Source organism: Cyanistes caeruleus, chromosome 2 (assembly GCF_971803275.1).
Source record: "Cyanistes caeruleus chromosome 2, bCyaCae1.hap1.1, whole genome shotgun sequence".
NCBI lineage: Eukaryota > Metazoa > Chordata > Aves > Passeriformes > Paridae > Cyanistes > Cyanistes caeruleus.
This window is the reverse complement of record NC_141702.1, coordinates 103585724-103604023: the sequence shown is the minus strand read 5'-3', so window position 1 is coordinate 103604023 and position 18300 is coordinate 103585724. Positions and strand designations below refer to the sequence as shown.

At 50.6% G+C, this 18300-nt stretch overlaps 1 protein-coding gene across 3 annotated transcripts in view; it reads left to right on the top strand.

Annotated features, from left to right (window-relative positions):
* ITPKB (inositol-trisphosphate 3-kinase B) overlaps window positions 1-18010 on the top strand; it is a 70229-nt gene extending 52219 nt beyond the window's left edge. For all 3 annotated transcript variants that reach the window (XM_086870392.1, XM_086870402.1, XM_086870389.1), the window contains 6 exons: window positions 2448-2547; window positions 3145-3358; window positions 6259-6463; window positions 11430-11531; window positions 12929-13000; window positions 15623-18010. In XM_086870392.1, coding sequence (XP_086726518.1) covers window positions 2448-2547; window positions 3145-3358; window positions 6259-6463; window positions 11430-11531; window positions 12929-13000; window positions 15623-15838 — 909 coding nt within the window. In that variant the 3' untranslated portion in view covers window positions 15839-18010. The remainder of the gene's footprint in view (window positions 1-2447; window positions 2548-3144; window positions 3359-6258; window positions 6464-11429; window positions 11532-12928; window positions 13001-15622) is intronic.
* Window positions 18011-18300: the final 290 nt, after the last annotated feature.

Sequence of the window (18300 nt, the reverse complement as noted above, 5' to 3'; positions counted from 1 at the left end):
TCAGAGAGAAAACAGTCCCTCTTCTCCCCTGTTAGTGTCCAGTGGTTGGCTCTGTGAAGCTGGGGGAAGGGGGCTCTGTGAATCAGAATTGTGGGTCACCCCTGCAGCAGTGACAGCTGACCTTGCAGTCAATTTCCAGCAGGTTGGGAGTGGCTCGAAATGGATGAAGCTGCCTCAAGCTTCACCATAAAAAAAAAAGTCATTACACATGTCCTTAAAACTTGGGTTGGAAATACCTGGCCAAAGGTGTGCCTGAAACCAGGTGAGGCCTGGATGAAAATGTTTCCCTCTGGCGTAAGGAGGGTGAGGATGTGCTACCTGTTCCTCGGGTGGCTGTGCTGAGTGGGTGGCTGTGCTGAGTGACTGGCTCTGTGTTCCGTTCAGATCAGCAGAAGGGTTGTTGTTGTTGTTGTGTTTTGTGTCTCCAGGGGACTCAGGGTCATTACCCTACACTGGGAGCAGTGCTGGAATGGGGAGCATCACTCCTGGGAAAGCCCTGGCAGGGGGAAGCCAGAGTGGCCTGCCCTGCTTTAGGGAGTGTTTGCCTTCATTCTGCCTGTACCTTGAAGTACCTCAGGGTTTTAACTATAAAGCTCTCACAAAAACAAAATCTTGGCTTGGGAAGGCACATTGCCTTGGCATGTTTCCTGGGACCGAGTGACTTACAATGCTGTGCTGCAAGTGAGGGGAGGACTCCTTCTTTTAGAGGAGGTGGGTCACACTCATTTAGAGTCCAAACTCCCCCAGAGACATTTTTTCCCCCTTTTTTCATGACATCAGCCAGGATTTGATGTTACTATTTTAAAAACAAAAGGAGGGGACACCCCCCCGCTTCCCCTTCACTCTCTGCCAAAAGGAGAACAAAGAACAGCTAAAACACACAAGTTCTGGCACCATGTGTGGAAATAAAAACATTCATCCTCATGTCAGGTAGGGAACTGCCCAACCCCCTGCCAAAGCAAGCAAGGCAGGCAGCAGAGCGAGCCCACAGAGCGGAGGAGCCTGGGAGAAGGGGATGCCCGGTGTCACCCCACGCTTGGGCAACTCCTGCCAAACTCCTGCAAGACTGTACCAGTGCCAGGCTGCACCAGGATGCTCCTGGCCACGGCCACGGGCAGCCTTCCAGAGAAGGGCTGCCCTGCTCCTCCCAGGCTGAAAGGTGGGGAAGGACCTTTATTCTTCCCCTCTTCCACCCGTGTCCTGCCCACCGCTTGAGCGGCCCCTGCATCTCCCTGCTCCCCAGTGGGCTGGTGCATGGCACAGGGATAACCCAGTGTGATTTCCACGCTTTACACACTAACATCTTTGTCTGCCTTCTTGTTCGCCATTTAAACATGTCAGCAGTTCCCAGCATGGATTCTTGTGCTCTGAGTTCACCCCCAGCAAGCATCCAAACTGCAAGTTGGGGCTGCTGGCTCTTCCCTGCCTGTCTGTGAAGCATTACTGGAACAGGGGCCAGTTCTCCAAACATGAGGAAGAGATTACTTGGGCTTTCTGGAAGGCTCCCTCCCATGCCTTCAGAGTGGAGCAAATGAGGATAATTTATCTGCTGGCTTCCAGCTGAACCCAGAAGCTTGGAGCAGCCAAGGACTACACTGTTTGTCCCAGCTCCCACAAGAAGGCATTTTTCCATTGTTGCCGTTGTATATCATTCACATAATTTGTTTGTGCCGTCACCTTCTGGGGCCAAGATAAGAGGTCATCCCCTGCCTTTTACTGGTGGTGTGTTCCCTAGAACAATCCAGGGAAAAACTTGCAGGAAGGAGCCATTGAGGGAGGCTTTCGTACATCCAGTGCAGCCTTCGTTAGAGTCATGTAAATAATTTTGAGCAATCTATCTGGTGAGAAACACAACGTGTCAGAAGGGAATTGTTCTCTGAACTGTAGTTACAGATGGGCCAGAGCAGGCGGATCAGTGCATGAGGGTTGCCAGCTTAATGGACACAGCAGCTGCCTTTCAGGGGGAACAAAAGCCAGGCAGGGATCCTCTGTGTGCCTGTGCTCTTGTTCCCCTCAGGACCTGCAGCTCGGTTTTGTGGCTGGATGTCAGTCCCAGGTTGCCTTCCCACTCCATCTGCTGTGATCTAATGCGGTGCTCAGGGATGGGTTAATGTCCCTGCTGCTCCCGCAGAGGGATGCAGGGAGCGGGGATGAGGCAGTGCGGATGGCTGGGCGCTCTGCAGCAGGAGCAGCCAACTGGAACAATGCTGTAACGCCATCCACTTTAGTGAAGTTACTCGTGATTTTTGAATGTAGAGTTGAAGCCCAGCGGCTCCAGCTTGGCACAGCACAATGGGAAAAGAGCAGATTTTCTGTTTGCTTCCATCCTGCGCTGGCTGTGGTGCCTCTTTCCCTGTCCAAAACAGCTGCATGCTGCCTGAAGTGACTTTACAGACAGTAAAGGCTTAAAACATCGCATTTACCTTCATGATTTTTTTTTCCCTTAGAGCAAGTCATGGAGGAAGATCAAGAATATGGTGCACTGGTCCCCGTTTGTGATGTCTTTCAAGAAGAAGTACCCTTGGATCCAGCTAGCGGGACACGCAGGTACGGAGCATGGGGAGGGACAGAGTGGTGGCAGGGCCCTTGGTTATCCCAGGTTAATGAGCTTGGTTGGCCTGAATTTCTTTAGGCTGCTGCATGAGTGTCACAGCTTGCAGCTCTCAGTCTCTAGCCCAGCAGAGTGTCTTACCTAAATGTTAGTGAGGGTAATGTGAAGGTCTGGGCTCTGGGCTTTCAATCTCCCTGGGCCAGCAGGTATTCTTGCTGCTTTTTCCTCAGGCAGAAGAGAGCTGGGTGCTCTGGGTGAGAGCCAGGCCCACCTCCTGAGCCACTGCAAAGTGGGTGATGCTGCCCAGCACAAAGTTGCCCCACACATGACACAGACACAAAGATGTGAACTTACTGAGAAGTGCACAGAGGGTGTGAAGCAAATGTGTGCTGCAGGACAGGTCTCTGCCTTCTTTGGGGTGCTGGTCACAAACCTCTGGCAACCTGAGCTTTTCAGTCCCTGACTGTAGGGACTCCTTTGGGTGCAGGTGTAAATGGAGGTGCTTCCAAGGTGTTGGGCTACCTTTCCTGTTTTAGAAGGCACAGCATCATCCCCCCTCCGTGCAAAGCCACATTGTCCCTTGTCACCCTCAGGTAGTTTCAAGGCAGCAGCCAATGGCAGGATACTGAAGAAGCACTGTGAATCGGAGCAGCGGTGCCTCGACCGCCTCATGAACGATGTCCTGAAGCCCTATGTCCCTGCCTACCACGGAGATGTAGTCAAGGATGGGGAGCGATACAACCAGATGGAAGATCTGCTGGCTGAGTTTGACTCCCCCTGTGTTATGGACTGCAAAATGGGGGTCAGGTGAGTGGCACTGGGGTGAGTGTTTTCTGAGTTTAAGAAGGGATACTCAAAAGTAAATACATCTCCTAGGTAAAACTGCCTGAAACACACAATTAAGAATACCAGGCTCACCTGTCTTCAGGTAAAGCTCAGCAAATACCATGAGAGAGCCATGGGGAAACCTGAATGTGGAAAGGATACACCAGGCTCCTTCCTTCTCTGCTTGTTGTCTGTCCTGCATGCTGGGAAAGGTTTATTGTGGCAGAGGTGAGAGCACTCTGCTTGGGTTTGGGTACATGGGAACGGCACAGTAGCTACTCAAAGGGTCTCTCTGCCATGTGACGACACAGCCAAAGGATGGGGGGTAGGAGATCCTGCCCAGGGTGCCAGAGGGGTGAAATAAAGACACTTGAAAGGCACAATTTCAGTGAGCAAGAAATTTTCCCTCTGCTCAGCCTTTCCTCCGATGTGCACTGGAGGGATAAAATGCGTATGCTAAGTAGTTCAGTGCCTTTCATGCAAAGCTCTTGAAATATTTCCTAACAGATGAGCAATATTACCCGTGTCCTCCTTGAGAACCATCTCTCCAGATCCATCAGGATCCCAGGCTACAGCCACTTGGCCAGCAGCAGTTTTTGAGTGAGCTGTGCCACAGCTGACAAAGGTGTCCCAGAGCAGATGTGAGCAGGGCTGGTGACCTCAGGCGGCTGCCACTTTTGGAGCAGCCTCAGGCCACCCCTCGGCCCTGGGGGTGCAGCAGGCTGGTGGCACGAAGGGTTGAGATCCCCCTCGCTGGCAAAGGCGCAGCCCAGACATGGTGGAGACGCTTGCGCTGCTGGAAAAGCTGATGGTTTCTGTGGGAGGGAGGAATCTTTTTTTCCCCTCCTGAATCCCGATGTGAAACTCGAACTGGCGTGCCGGGCTGTCGGCAGGGAAAAGGCGGGGAATACTTTCCACCGGAGGGGTGGAGAGAAGGGCAGAGGGCCCGGCACAGCCGTGTGGCCCTGGCTGGCACACACATGTTGCTGTGGGAAGGATACAGGACTCCCTCTGGACCCAGACAGCAGCCACCAGAAGAAAAGCTGCTGGACACGCTGCCCAGGTGCTCCTGTGGCTGCCTCTGGGAGGAAGAAAGCCTCCCATGCACAGATCACATGTCAAGTGATTTATGTACCTGGGGTTTTGGAGCTCAGGCAAGGGGGAAAATGTGCTGAGCATTGTCATCCTGAAATAAGATGGTGCTGTGGGAGGAGCTGGTGAGAGGATGAATGGAATTAATGCTGTGGAATGGGGCATCCCCATGGCTGAGCAAATAATCTAAACCTCAGGGCTGTTAAACCTGAGCCAACAGCTTGATGTCAGGCAGATACAGGTTTGGTTTTTTTCATGCCAACCTGGCTTTGGGATGTGGCAGCCTACTCCAATCACTCCTAAACAAAAGTTTGTCTTTCTTAAGCCTTGGCACAAGCCTGAGGCAATGAGGAGGACCAAGCCACAGACATTGGTGAGCTGTCATTCATAAGAAGAAATTCTAGCTTTCAGAGCACTGTGAGCAGCATTTTGAGAATGCTGCTGCTTTATTCTGCTGTTTTATTCCATCTGCACCAAAATCATGGGCTTGGTGATCTCAGCCAAAGACTTTCATTTTACCCACAGTATTTTTCAAAGGGGCTGATGGCCTGGGGATGTCTGCCCTAAGCAAAGGTTTGCCTTGTGGGACACAGGAACACTGTTCCACATAGACCACTCAGCATTCTCCCAGTTAGTTTTGCTTGGTTCTGGAGGTGAACCACACGTTTGCTGCTGGGATTTTGGCACAAAGGACAAGGGCAGAGGGCACTGTCCCTCTTCAGACGTGGGCATGGCTAGTGGGAAGTGTAGAACAGGGACAGATAAGGTCATTCCTGTGTTGTTTTGCTGGGACATCTCACCCAACTTGGTGGGTTGTTTGAGGAGGGCCTGGACACTTTTCAGGCTGAGCCAGGGTTGATTTGGGAGCTGCAAGAGGAATTCCGTGGTGGTTTATTATTGCTGCAGGAAGTATTACTTTGTGGATGATGGTTTTATGCATGCCAGAGTGCAGAACTTTTCCACCACTGTGCTCTGGCACAGAGGGATGCTTCTCTGAAGTATGGATAATACGAAGGTCTTTGCGCACTCTCTGCACCTTGCATCTTCTCCCATTTCCCTATCCTGGCTGCACCCTGTGGACCTGGGGTGGTGGTCAGCACCTGGCCAAGGTTGTATCCCTTCCTGTGCTCATCTTGTAGGGGAGGCTTTTGCTAGGAAGTCTACTTGAAGCAGACTTCTGCTGGGCAAAATTCACAGCCCTGTGTGAAAACACCCCGTTTAGCATCTGGTGAGGCGGAGCCCTCATGGTGCCTAGAGGGGATGGAAAAGCACAGGAGATGCATGGGAGCAGCTTTGGCTGACCCACAAAGGGAGCAGCAGCTAATGCTGAAGGATGGGACACAGTAATGTCCCTCTTGCCTTGAATTCTGGCTCCCAGAACATGTGCGCAGTTTCATGGGCATATCTTGAAAGCCATGCTTAGCTCAGGTGGGAGCTTAGGTTTCCTGAACAGTGGGGTATGGGCCCCTCAGGACAAGGGATGGCACGAGGAGGCTGCCAGGGTGGCAGCAGCAAGGCCTGTGAGCACCTGTGAGAAATTACTTCCCATGTTATTGCCAGACTGGTTGTGGTTCCTTGATGAACTGAAAAAATACTGGGTGTTGATGATGGAGTGATAATTAAATCAGGATCAATTCAGCTACAAAGAGGCTTGCTCCATTATTTCCTATGCTGCACTACTCCTTAGGGATCAGCCATCCTGGATCAGCCTGATTTCTGGGGTAAGGGCTGTCAGTGTGTATAAGGCACCTCATGTGGTAGCCCTGCTCATACACCCTCACTCTCTGCAGAACGTACTTGGAGGAGGAGCTGATAAAGGCCCGGAAGAAGCCGAGCCTGAGGAAGGACATGTACCAGAAGATGATTGAGGTGGACCCCGATGCCCCCACTGAGGAGGAGAACGTGCTGCGGGCAGTGACCAAGCCCCGCTACATGCAGTGGAGGGAGACCATCAGCTCCACCGCCACGCTGGGCTTCAGGATCGAGGGGATAAAGGTGAGTCTGGCCAGCTGTGCTGAGCAGGGGATCAGCTGCTGGGAGTGCTCACTAGCCAAACTCACAGAGGTACACAAGCAGCAGGCTGGTGGTGAGAGTGGGTCACATCTGCACATCCCCAGCCCCTGCGGCCAAACCACCACACAGGCACTTCACCCAGGGCACTGCTGCTCTTCTGAGAATGCAGCTGAGCTCAGGGCATCCATGCAAAAGGACAGTTCTAGACATAATCTCATTACATCAGCTGCTTGGTTGATTTCTCCCTCCCTGCAAAATACAAAGTGCCATCCTCCAACCTGAATACTCAAATTAGTTGTTTGCTTTCAGTTCTGCTCTGCCACTGGGCTGAGCCACTAATCCAAATCCCAGCTTGAACGTGTGCCGATCTGCGGTCGGAGCTGTGAGCTTAGCCAGTAAGGAGGTTGTGTTTACAAGCCTGTCCAGGAAGATTCAGCAACTGAGCCCTATGAAATGGGACAATGGGACACACAGGTGCACTTTCTGTCAGCACCAGCATGCACATGTAACCTGCTGACTGCTCTTGCTCAGAGCAGTGCTCATATTTCTGGAGACACCAGCTGGGATGCTTCTGTGTCCCCAGTAGATGAGCCAGCCCAGAAGGTTTTCTCCAAGGAGGCTTTGCAGCAAGAAAGGTGTCTGGGATGGCCCTTGAACAGAGCTAGGTCTGGCTTGCATGAACATTAGCAATGGCCTATGCCTTTTGATAGCAGCCAGTGTGAATTAAAGGTAATATCACACTTGAGCCAAGGGTTTCATTGCATGCCTGGGCATGGTGTTGGCTTGGCAGCCATGGGGAGCTCTGTTGTGTTTTTAGTAATTCAGGCTTGGGTTCCTGCTGAGGGCTCAGACAGTAGCTCAGAGCAGTCACCTGCTCTTAGTGGAAACAATGGCTCAGTATCTGCATGTGTCTTGATTGGAGGAGTTTCTTTTCTTGATTACAGATTATTTTTCTCTTCTCTGAGTTGGGCAGAATTCTCCCAGAGTGGCTATCTGGGTCTCTGTAGCCTAATGTCCTGCCTAAAGATAGAGGTGTCAAAATGATTGAATTAAAAAAAAATTAAGCTGTTCCCTGATAAAGGCCTCACACAGATTTTGTAGATTTCCCTGGCAGTGTTTCCCTTCACCTCACCAGCAAACAAATGCAGGAGTTGGATGATGGGTTTAAAAGGTCACCAGGAGTGGGTCACTCAGAGCTGCTACTTCTAACACCCTTCTAACCACCCACAGAAGGGAGTTGTCTCTTGCTCTGTGCATGTTGCACCTTCTTCATTCAGCAGGACACAGTGCATTTACCTCTAACTTAAATGCTCTCAGAAGCCTCAGGAGCAGCTCTTGGGCTGAGCCCTTTCAAAAGTTTCCTAGCAAGCAATGCAAGGTGCCCCTGCCCATCCCGTGTCTTTGCCTAGGATGCTGATGGTCGTGCTCCCAACAACAGCTATCTGCAGTGCCTACATTGGGTCAGGGCACTTCCCTGAGATCTCCAGGTCTCCCAAAGATCTTCCTTTCCTGCTGTAGATGCCCATAAGCACACTGTGAGCTGCTCCAGCTCTGGACAAGCCCATGCCTAGATCCCACTGCTGATGTTCTGCTTTGTATAAAACGAATCTGTGTAAAAAGAGGGAACAGTTGGGACTAAAGCTCCCATGCACTGCTTCTTCTTCCTGCTTTCTTGATGTGATCAGAAATATCTGTCTATTTATAGTCCATCATGATATATCCTTGGCCTCCAGTGGTGCTTCTCAGTCTGGGCATGTTTAAGGGGCAGGTCATATGTGAAGCGCTTGAAATTAAAAATGTTAAAAAAAAAAAAAAAAAAAACCTAAAGAAATCATATCCCTAGGGAGGCAAAAAACACCATGGAGGGAAATAAAAGCCATAAAGGAGTTATGAGATTTGCACCTCTGTGTAGCCAACCATAAACAAGTAGCTGCCTGATCTGAGCAGTGGATTTTTTTTCAAAGAGGTGAAGCAGCCCTTTAATTGAAAAATGTTGAGAAGTGCTGGCCTCCAGCAGTATTCCTGCTGTTGCTGCTGCTAGGGGGCTGACTAATTTGATCAAGGCTCTAATTACTGTTATTCTCCTTAAATCCCTCAGCTTCTGTGTTATTTTCCCCTAAGCTAAAGCATTAGCAGCTCATGCTGTTTCACAGCTGGCATTTTTTCCAACAGGGCTGGTCATGCTGTGCTGTATCCCTGTTGTTCTCCCTGTTTCTGGGATTGAGTTCCTGTGTTAGGGAAAGTGCCTTCGGTGCCCTGGCTGTCTTCCCATGTTTTATTTCTTGCTGTGGATGCTCCCTGTGAAGAGCAGCAGTGAATCTGCCCTGCCCCTCGCCCATGGATGGGGGCTGCTAGAGGAGAGTACTGAGAAGTGCGAGGGAAGGACAGGATTTGACCCTGGGTGTATGGAAAGGAGTCATAGGAAGGAGAGGAGCAGTGGAAGACTTTTGGATAGCACAGCCTGGGAGCTCAGGGTTGGCCATGAGGATAACAGCCCTTTCCTGACTGAGCTCTCCATTTCCCAGGTGGCCTTGAGGATCCAGTTCTTCCTTTTTAAAATGGAAATTTTCCTGCACAAAAGGAGATAATGACATTCATCTGACTTTCTGGAATAGCTTGAACCTGTTGGAAACAGTAGCTATTAATAAAATTTCCATGCTGAAAGTAACACAAGTGATCCCTGGTGGCCCAGTTGAAACTTTCTGGGGCTCATTGTAAGAAGTGACACCCCTGAGCTGCTGCTCTGGTCCAAGTGTTACTCACCATTGCCTGCAGCAAGGCCGTGGGATGGCATTCCCCAGGGTTGGAATGTTTGCAGGGTCCCAAAATCAGGCCGGAAAGCCTCCACCTAACTTTGCCAAGCCAGGCAGCTCACAAGCCCCATCCAAGGCCAGAGGCAGTGCTGGAGGGAGATCTGGCTGACCCGAGCCCTGCCCCAGCGCAAGCTGGAATCGCTGGCGGGGCGGAGGCTGTGATAGACCTTATCAGCCCCCCTCACATTTCTGCTTTGTGGAAGGCAGCCCCCTCGGGGCTCGGACACCTGTGAATGTCATGGCAGTTGTCAGCCTCATGGCAGCAACCTCTGTCTGGGCAAGGAAACTGCAGGAGGCGGGTAATGCTGGGAGCAGCACTATGGATAGGCTGCTTGGCTTTCCTGAAGCTGAGACTGCCATATCTGAAAGGCCATCTGTGAATTTCGTTTATTTTTAGGAGTGCTTAGAAGTCCATGTCCTTTCTTGGATGCTTTGTGGAAGGTTGTGCTCTTTACATGTGAAATTAGTGCTGTGGCCCTTCTCCAGATTGATATCGATCGTCCCCCTGGGAGAGGGTGGGTTCATTTCTGAGCTGCCACGTCAGGGCTCAGATGAGGGGCATATGGCAGCAAAGTGCTCTTCCTCTATACATCACACATGTGCCCCCAGAGCATCCTCAGCAAGGTCACAGCTGAAAGCAGAGATCCCAGCTCTGCACGGTCTATCAGCAGCGTAGAGTCTCCAGTGAAAAGGTTGTCCCTGTCCTCTGCCAATACACACTCTGCCAGCCCTGAGCATTGCTTTTGCACCCTGTGGCACAATGGTCAGGCTGAGTCCAGGGTGATTTGAAGCTGGGTGCAGTCATTGCAATTGACACACAGTTTTTCCTGGAGTCTTTCTTTTGTACATTGCTTTTGTTACCACCTTTGTTAATGCTTACACAAAACACAAGCTGGAAGCTGAAATGTGCTGTGTGATTCATCCCAAACTGCACTTCAGATGTTGGTTTGGTGACAGGCTCACCTTGGGCACTCAGTCTTCCCCCAAACTGCACTGGCCACCATGCCCACAGCAGGCTCCCTCTCCAGGAGGATGCACATTGCCCTGTGCTGGGGCACTTCCCTGATGGGTCTCTAACCTCCAGGGCAGGTGATGTCATTGTTCCTTCTTTCCCCTGCAGCATCTGCTCTGCCCCTTCATCCTTCATCTTCCCCAGCCCACAGGATGTCTTTTGGCCCCTGTCCTTTTGCTCTATTGTGTGCAAACGAGTTGTCTGGAGCAGTGGGATGGAGCCCTGCAATGGAGCTGTGGGCACAAAGCAAGCGTGGTTTAAAATAGTCCCTGTATCCAGGAAGTGAGATCTACCTGCCTGTCTTACAGTCCCTCTGGACAGTGAAACGAGTTGATGTAAAAATCAGAGCCCCAGAAGGTCCAGGGAAATGGGGAGAGATCTACAAAGCTTTCCAGAAATTCAGACAGGAGCCTCTGGGCCAGGGCTGAGTGTCATCGCTGCAGTGGACAAGACATGCCATTCCCATGGCAGGCCAAGGATGGGGGAAATGAGGAGGAGAGCACAAGGCTGCATCTCAGTGCCAGGCTGCTACCTTGAAGGGCTTGTGATCCATGGTCTATCAAAGGACCAGTGAGGCCAGACAGCCATGGGGCTTGCTCCTTGCTGCAATGGTCCATAGAGGATTTCTCATGGAGCGGTTTTGTTCCTGCTCCTGAGATGTTGTTTCCATCCATACTCAGTTTTTTCCCATCATGATCATGCTCTGCTGTCCCCAAGCCAAGGAGACAGTCCAGGGCTGGTATCAGTACCATTCTCAGCCACAGCAGCCATAGGAAGCCATTTGGGCACAGAAACACCAGAAACTGGTAGTCTCCAGCCCCTGGTAGCAGCAAGCACCAGGTCTGTGAGGAGAGTTTGTCCACATTGCCAGTGACCTTGGCAAGTATTTGATGATGGGGAGTTCCATTTGCAGTAGAGAACAATGGATCGGGGCTGTAGGATAACTTGGGATGTGCAAGCAGAGACCTGCTGCCTCTGCTCACCCCTGCTCCACAAACAGATCCTTCAGCTGCCAAAAATGCTAGTCACATCCTACTTGGCAACACACATGGCTGCAGAAACACTACTCCTGCCCCAACTCCCTTCCTCCCCATCCAACTCACTCCTGTCCCTTCTTTTTAAGAAAGAGGACGGCACTGTGAACCGGGACTTCAAGAAGACACGGACAAAGGAACAGGTCATGGAGGCCTTCAGCGAGTTCACCAGAGGAAACAGGAACGTTTTGGTGAGTGGGGGATGTTTGGGACACTGCCTGGAGAGGGCATTTCCTGGGGAGCCTGGCCTCACCTCATCAGGTCCCTGGCCTGCAGGGCTGAAGCCTGAGCAATCTCTTAAAAAGCATGAGAAATGATGAAGAGAAACACCGTCCTGGTGCAGGGTGAGGGGAAAGCAGTGGAGAGCTGGGAGGGGACTTGGCTGCAGCAGCACTGCTTGACATGACTCTGAGTCTGCTGAGGATCTCCAGGATTAGGTCCCAAAACCCACTGAGGAGTCGCAGCCATGCTCTCTGTCTCTCCTCCCTGGGCTGGTGGTCACCCTGAGCCCTCTCTGTACCCCAGTATGAGTGATGGGGGCTCCCATCCTGGCAGGGCAGACTGCCTGTGCCCAGTCTCACAGAAGGGTGAAGTGTGCCAGGCACACTTCACATGGGCAAGCCACACCCAGCATTTCCCAAGCTTCCCTAAGTTGCCAGGAGAATAAGAGATCTGGCTGTAAACAATTTACACCAACTGTGTCAAATAACCTATTTGACAAAGCACTCCCATTATAAGCTGCACTGTATAAAGTCTCCAAATGCAAGATTCCAGCTGGAGTTGCCCTTGGCACTGTCTCCTTCAAACTGGCATGCTTGCTTTCACGAGAGTTACCCAGGGATTATTCCTGGATCTGAAGATGAACTTGCCTGGGTGCATTTTACCCCCTAAGAACTTGGAGCACACATGATGCCACAGCTCTGGATGGGGCTCCTTGGTCAGTGCATTTTTATACAGCAATCCCCACCTCTCCCCTTGCAAGTGTGTACAGTGCCCAGATACTTGCTCTGTGTGTGTTCCTGTGCTTAATTCTTCTATATAAACCCCAAAATCAGTGGAGCCCCCTGGGAATCTTCAGTGCCTTCCAGCAATTAGCAGGGCTCCTTGAACAGGCTTGTGGGTCTTGACCTGTGTGCTGGCCATTGTGAAAGCTCTTCCCTCTACAGGACCAGCTTTGCAAAAGTGCTGGTAACAGAGTTGCAGAAGTGTCTTGTGATTTGTGACTGAGTGCTAAGAAGACAGATGAAGTGAAGAGTTGATCTATTAAGAGACTGCAGGGGAGAGGAAAAAGTAGCAGCTGCTGAATTAGGTGTTCCCAGAATGGATGCAGCAGGGAGACTCTGCAGAAAGCACCAGTTCAGCAAAAGCAAATGTTTCCACTGAGTTTTGAAAGCCACAGGAGCTCACAGCGTGCTATAGAAGCCAAAAGGTTAAGTGGATCATAAAAAGGATCCAGGGGACACTCTCCAAAGGGAAAGGTCTGTGGGAGGACACTGGGTACAGGGGTGATTTTCCTGTCTGCCCCAATGCAATGGTTTTTATGTAGGTTTCCTGCAGCTTGGATATGTGTTTTATTTTGTAATTCCAGAACAGTTACCTTAACCGGTTGAAGGGTATCCGCGCTACCCTGGAGACATCCCCGTTCTTCAAGTGCCATGAGGTAATACTGCTGTTTAGATAGATCTGCCTGGAGAGACAAACTGTTTAATCTCAGCTTGTCCAGGGAGAGAAGTCAAAGCCAGGGGCTGTTTTATTCTTATATCTGTGTTTTCATATGTGTATCCAATACTTAATGTGCAAATATAGATGATAACATACAATGTTTATGCATCTGACATGTGCTCAAATCTACTGGAAGCCAATGTTCAAACAGATTAAAAGTGACCTAGAAGGAACTCAGGCTGTTCATGACATGGAAAATTCCCTAGTGTAAAAGCACAGGGGTTTTCTCAGGAGAAATGTCTGTTTGAATGTATGTCAGGTATCATTTGGCTGACAGTTGCTCCACATGATCAAACCAAGGCTTCAACATAGCCATAAACTGCAGATACCCCAAACATGCCTTTCCTGAGCTGGTTGGGGTACCCCAGTACAAACTCTTCCTTTTGAAGGAATTTCATACAGAAACATGTGTCCACAATACCAACATTTTCTATAGTGAAGATTTAGCACTGATAGGAAAACAAGGAGGGAACGCTATCTTTTTTGGCCATTTCAAGAACTGAAATGCTCCACAATTTAATGCAATAATTTTTCTATTGCATCTACTTAACAAAACATGAGAGTGCATATCCTTGTCATGTGTGGTGTAGGAAAAAAAAGAGCCTGATAGGAACCTTTGACTCCCAGGGTTCAGGAGCCACAGCTCCAAGAGTCCACTGTCCCTCATCCAGAGCCACATGAGCCACCTCAGCCCCAGCCACACACGGAAGGTCCTGCCAGGAGCCAAAGGCAGATGGGGCCATGCCTCCTGGTGGCAGCGCCTGGAAGGCAGTTGGAAGGGAAATGTCAAAACTCAGGGTTTCAGGGCAGTTCAACACAGGAAACAAAATTCTCCCTGAAACCAAGTGCCAGGGTTTCATTTGAAAACACAGAAACAAAGCAGCCTTTCAAAGACGGTTTGAAAGGAGTTTCCACTTCTTAAAAATTAAAAAGCAGCAGCTTTAACTTTCTATCCTGCATTGAAATGAAGCGCAGCAGAAGGTCTGCCAAGCTCTGTGTCCCTCCATGGGGCCCTTGCTGAGCAGGGCTCCTCCAAGGAGCTGCAGGGGAATTGGGCAGTCCAGGACACACAAATGAAGAATGTCAGCAAAAGGTTTTTCCTTAAAATTAGAATGCTCTGTCCTGGTCAAGAGAGGACCATAAAAGGTTAGCAGGAGGAGAGCTGAAGATAAGTATTTCTCAGAAATAATACACATCTCTGGACCTTGGACGTTTTCCCAACACACTGAAGGAAAAAATCTCCTGAAAAATGTAAATTCTTCACAGCTTTTGCAAACATGCATCCTGTTCAAAACCCCTGTCTAAAGGCAAATCTCAGGCTAAGCCCTGCTGATAGCACAGATGTGGGCGTCTCCACTAACATTTAGTGCTGCTGTTTTGGAGGGCTGACACCAGCTGGATTCTCTTCCATGTACCTACACATGCTAAAGGGCACTCCTGGCTCTCAGTGCTCTGCATTACCTCTGCTACAGCCCTTGCACTCTGGTCACCAAGGTGCCTATTTGTGACACAGGGGCAAGAGAGTTCATAATTCACCAATTCATGCACATCAGTGAGAATTTGGAAAGCAGTTTTCTTTTGGGACAGCTCTGAAACACACCCATTGGTGCTTTTCTGTAGAAGCTCCTGCTAAAATCTGACTGGAGGAGGAGATTAAGCAAAAGAGCACAATGATGACTGGCTTGATACTGCTACACATTTCCTAAGCACTGAGAAGCCACAGCAGAGCTGCTGTTGGTTGTCAGGCTGACTGAGACTGTGAGCCAGGATGGGTCAGGATGCTGAGCTGCTGAGCATCTCTCTGCTTTGTGTGTGGTGACCATTGGGCTTGTGGGGGTCTCATCCCACTGCAGCAGGCCTTGAGACTTCTGTCAGAGCCCAAATGCACCTGTTGGCTTCCCCAGGCTTGCCCAGGCTACTACTTTCTGCAGGATTTTCCCAAATGCCGATCATACCCCAAAGGATGTGAAAGAGCCCTTCAAAGCAGATGCAGTCAAGTGAACTCAGGGAAAAGGAATTTCATGAGCATGCAGCTCTGTACCTTGCACCCCCAGAGTGCTTGCATGCCAGGAGGATATTCTAGAGGCAATCTGTGTGTAATGGGATAGTGTTTGAAGTAGGAGACAGCAGGTTACTTGTACTTGGAGTGTCCCCATCCCTGTGGTGGTGTCTGCAGGATTGGGGAGTGTGAAGAGCACAGGAAGATCACAAAGAACCAGCCTTGAAAAAAATCCCCATCTGAAGGCTGAAACGGTTCATCTCATTCGTTGCTAAGGGACCTTGGCTCATTTTCCAATATGACATCTTTATCTTTCATGCCTGTGTTTTTCTGATTCTCTCCTTGTGTCAAGACCTGGGATTTGTATGAGTAAATCAGCTTGTCCAAATGCCCCATTTGCATGTGCAAACACAACCAGCGGTACCCAGAGCTTGCTTTTCCTCATGCAAAATTGCTGCAGCATCTCCTGGAAATGCAGCCTGAGATAAGGTGTCTAAAAGCCCCAAAGAGGGCTGAAAATGAGCAACAGGAGCACCACTAATAGGTCTCACCTCTCCACAGGTAATTGGGAGCTCTCTCCTCTTCATTCACGACAAGCAGGAGCAAGCCAAAGTCTGGATGATTGACTTTGGGAAAACCACCCCACTGCCAGAGGGACAAGTTCTCCAGCACAACGTGCCCTGGGTGGAAGGGAACAGAGAGGATGGCTACCTCTGGGGGCTGGACAACCTCATTCAGATCCTGACAGAGTTGTCTCAGAGCGAAGACTTGCATTAAAGCCGTGCATCCGATTCTGCCACTACCCCCAACCTGTCCCCGACTGACTCTTCTGAACTGCACTACAAGACACTTTCCAGCCCTCGCCCTCCCCATTTGAAAGCTATACTCTCCCTATTTAATGTGTTTTTGTTGTGAGGGTTTTTTAGGTTGTCTTGGTTGTTCCCCCCCACCTCCCCTTGTAAATAGAGAGCTAACCTGCCAGAACAAAGCTGAACTTGAAACCTTGGCTTTGCAGAGTCAGTGGGAGCTGGCAGCCCGGAGGGGTTGCTTAGGCATGTGCATGCTTCGCCTGTCGTGCTTTTGTCTCTCGCTCAGCCTGATGTTAAGAGGGCTGGTGGAGGAAGGAGCCTCTTCCTGCATCAGGGTTGTGATGAAAACACTCAGTGACTGTGCCCTGGACCCTCTGGCAGTCAGAGAGTGTGAGCGAGGTGTGGAGATGGTGAAGGACACTGCAGTGGGAGCCCCTTACTGTCTCTGCCAGCGCCTTTCAGCCCAGACAGCTGGCTGTGCCAAGTCCTTCAGAGCTGCTAGAAAGGCAGATTTGGGGTTTAATTTGTGTTCAAGACATCTTGTAGAGGTTGCTCAGTAATTTTTGAGTGGCACTGGGGGGCAAGAGTTTCCCTCCTGCTGCAGAGCCATGTAGTCAGGCACAGGTATTTGCCATGGCCAAGTGCTTCCCACCCATGTCCCCCATGCTTGGGTGCCCTGGTGAGCAAAACTTTGGGCTCCTCTCTAGAGCCCCAGCTCCTCTGCTATGAACTGCTTCCAGTCTACCTTAGCTGGGGTCTCCAGTCCTCCCTAGCTGGGAAAAAATAGCTTATAAAGGACTACTGTGAAGCCTGAAGTAGCCATCCAGGTTGATCGGTCTTTTTTGTCAGCGGCTGAGCACACGTATAGTGCCACCAATGCTCACACCTAGCCCAGGGTGACCCTCCCGCCTGAGCATCTCCGTAACTTCCATCTGCATGAGGTGAAGGGTTACAGTAGCAAGGCAGCTCCCAGCTTAGACACCTTTGGCAAACAGAGCTGGGGTCAGGCATCCCCGTGCCTTCCCCTTTTTCCACAGAGCTGCCTGTGGCTGTGCTGCTGCCCAGCCTGCGGGGGCCGTGTGACGGCCCCTGTGCTCCCGCTCCTGCCAAAACACCCAGTTCCCTGTTTAGGGCGGAGGCTGTTTTTTAACTTCCTGGAACATTTGAACGGAGCGGCGGCGAGGCTGGTGCGCTAAAGGTCATCCGTGGAGAGGCTGCCGGGGAGGGGAGGCTGCGGCAGGCCGGGAGCCCTCACGTCGAGGAACGTGCAGCGCAGGAGATGCTGCAGGAGCTTGGCAGCCATGCATCCCTCACCTGCTCCATCCATCCCCAAACCCACTGTCCTGTCTCACTCCCCAGGAGCAGGGCTCCAGAGCCTCTCTGCCATAGTTTGATGGGTCTGGCACCCTTGATGGGGGAGACCTCCCTTGCAGCAATGAGGAGGAGGAGGTGGCCACCAAGCCATCTGCAGCCAAGTCTCTTTCCCAAGGACTGAAGTTTCCTAAGGTTTCACTCAGTTCATATCTCACCAGACAGGTGTCTTTTGCTCATCAGATGCCATTGTAAACGGTTGCACTGTTTTAGCTCCTTGCCAGGCTTTCTAGAATAGCCCATGTAGAAGTGCCTTATAGACTTTGCCTCTGTTCCATTAGTGTCATGGAAAAGGTTGGGGTTTTTTTTAAGTTATATTTATTTTCATCCCATTTTAATTGCACAAAACACTAAAATTTAATGCATGGAATCTTTTTTTTTTCTTTTTTTTTTTTAAACTGTGTTTTTAGTTTTTAAGCCATGCCTTTTCCATCTTTGGAGAAAGGGTGTGAACAGATATGCGTAGCTATGTACCACTTACCGCTGTACTTTAGCTTTGAGCTGCTCTTATATATGTACGTTATTTTTTAAGCCTGTTTATAAACCAGATTCCTTGCTTTGTGGCTTCAGAAGAAGCAGATTGTTGCTCTCAGATGTCTTTTGCTTTCCTGGAAGCTGGAACGGTTGCTGTGAGGGATTTTCCCTGCTCCCACCACACCTCTCGGTCATTGGGTAATACAGAAAAAACATCCAAACCGGTCTGGAACACCAACGCACAGTGCCTGTAAAAAAGTCCTGTAACATTGCAAATAAAGGCATATGGGAAGCATTCCCCTGGTGTGCTGTCAGTGTCTGCCCTGTGCAGCTTGTGGCAGCCTTGGAACAGCTTCTCACTTCCATGACTGGGGGGGAATCAGGCTCCAGCAGTGCTGCATAAAAGCAAGAGTAGGGAAGGGCCCTGCGCTGGGAGCAGATCCCAACAAACAGGAAGTGGCTCTGCAGGGAGCAGGGCAGGGGGAGAGCAGGACTGGGGCTGTGAGAGGCCCAGGCTCAGTGGGAGCTACCCTTCAGAGAGGTCTGAATTCCTCCATCCCCCTTCTGCAGGGAAGGCCACTGAAG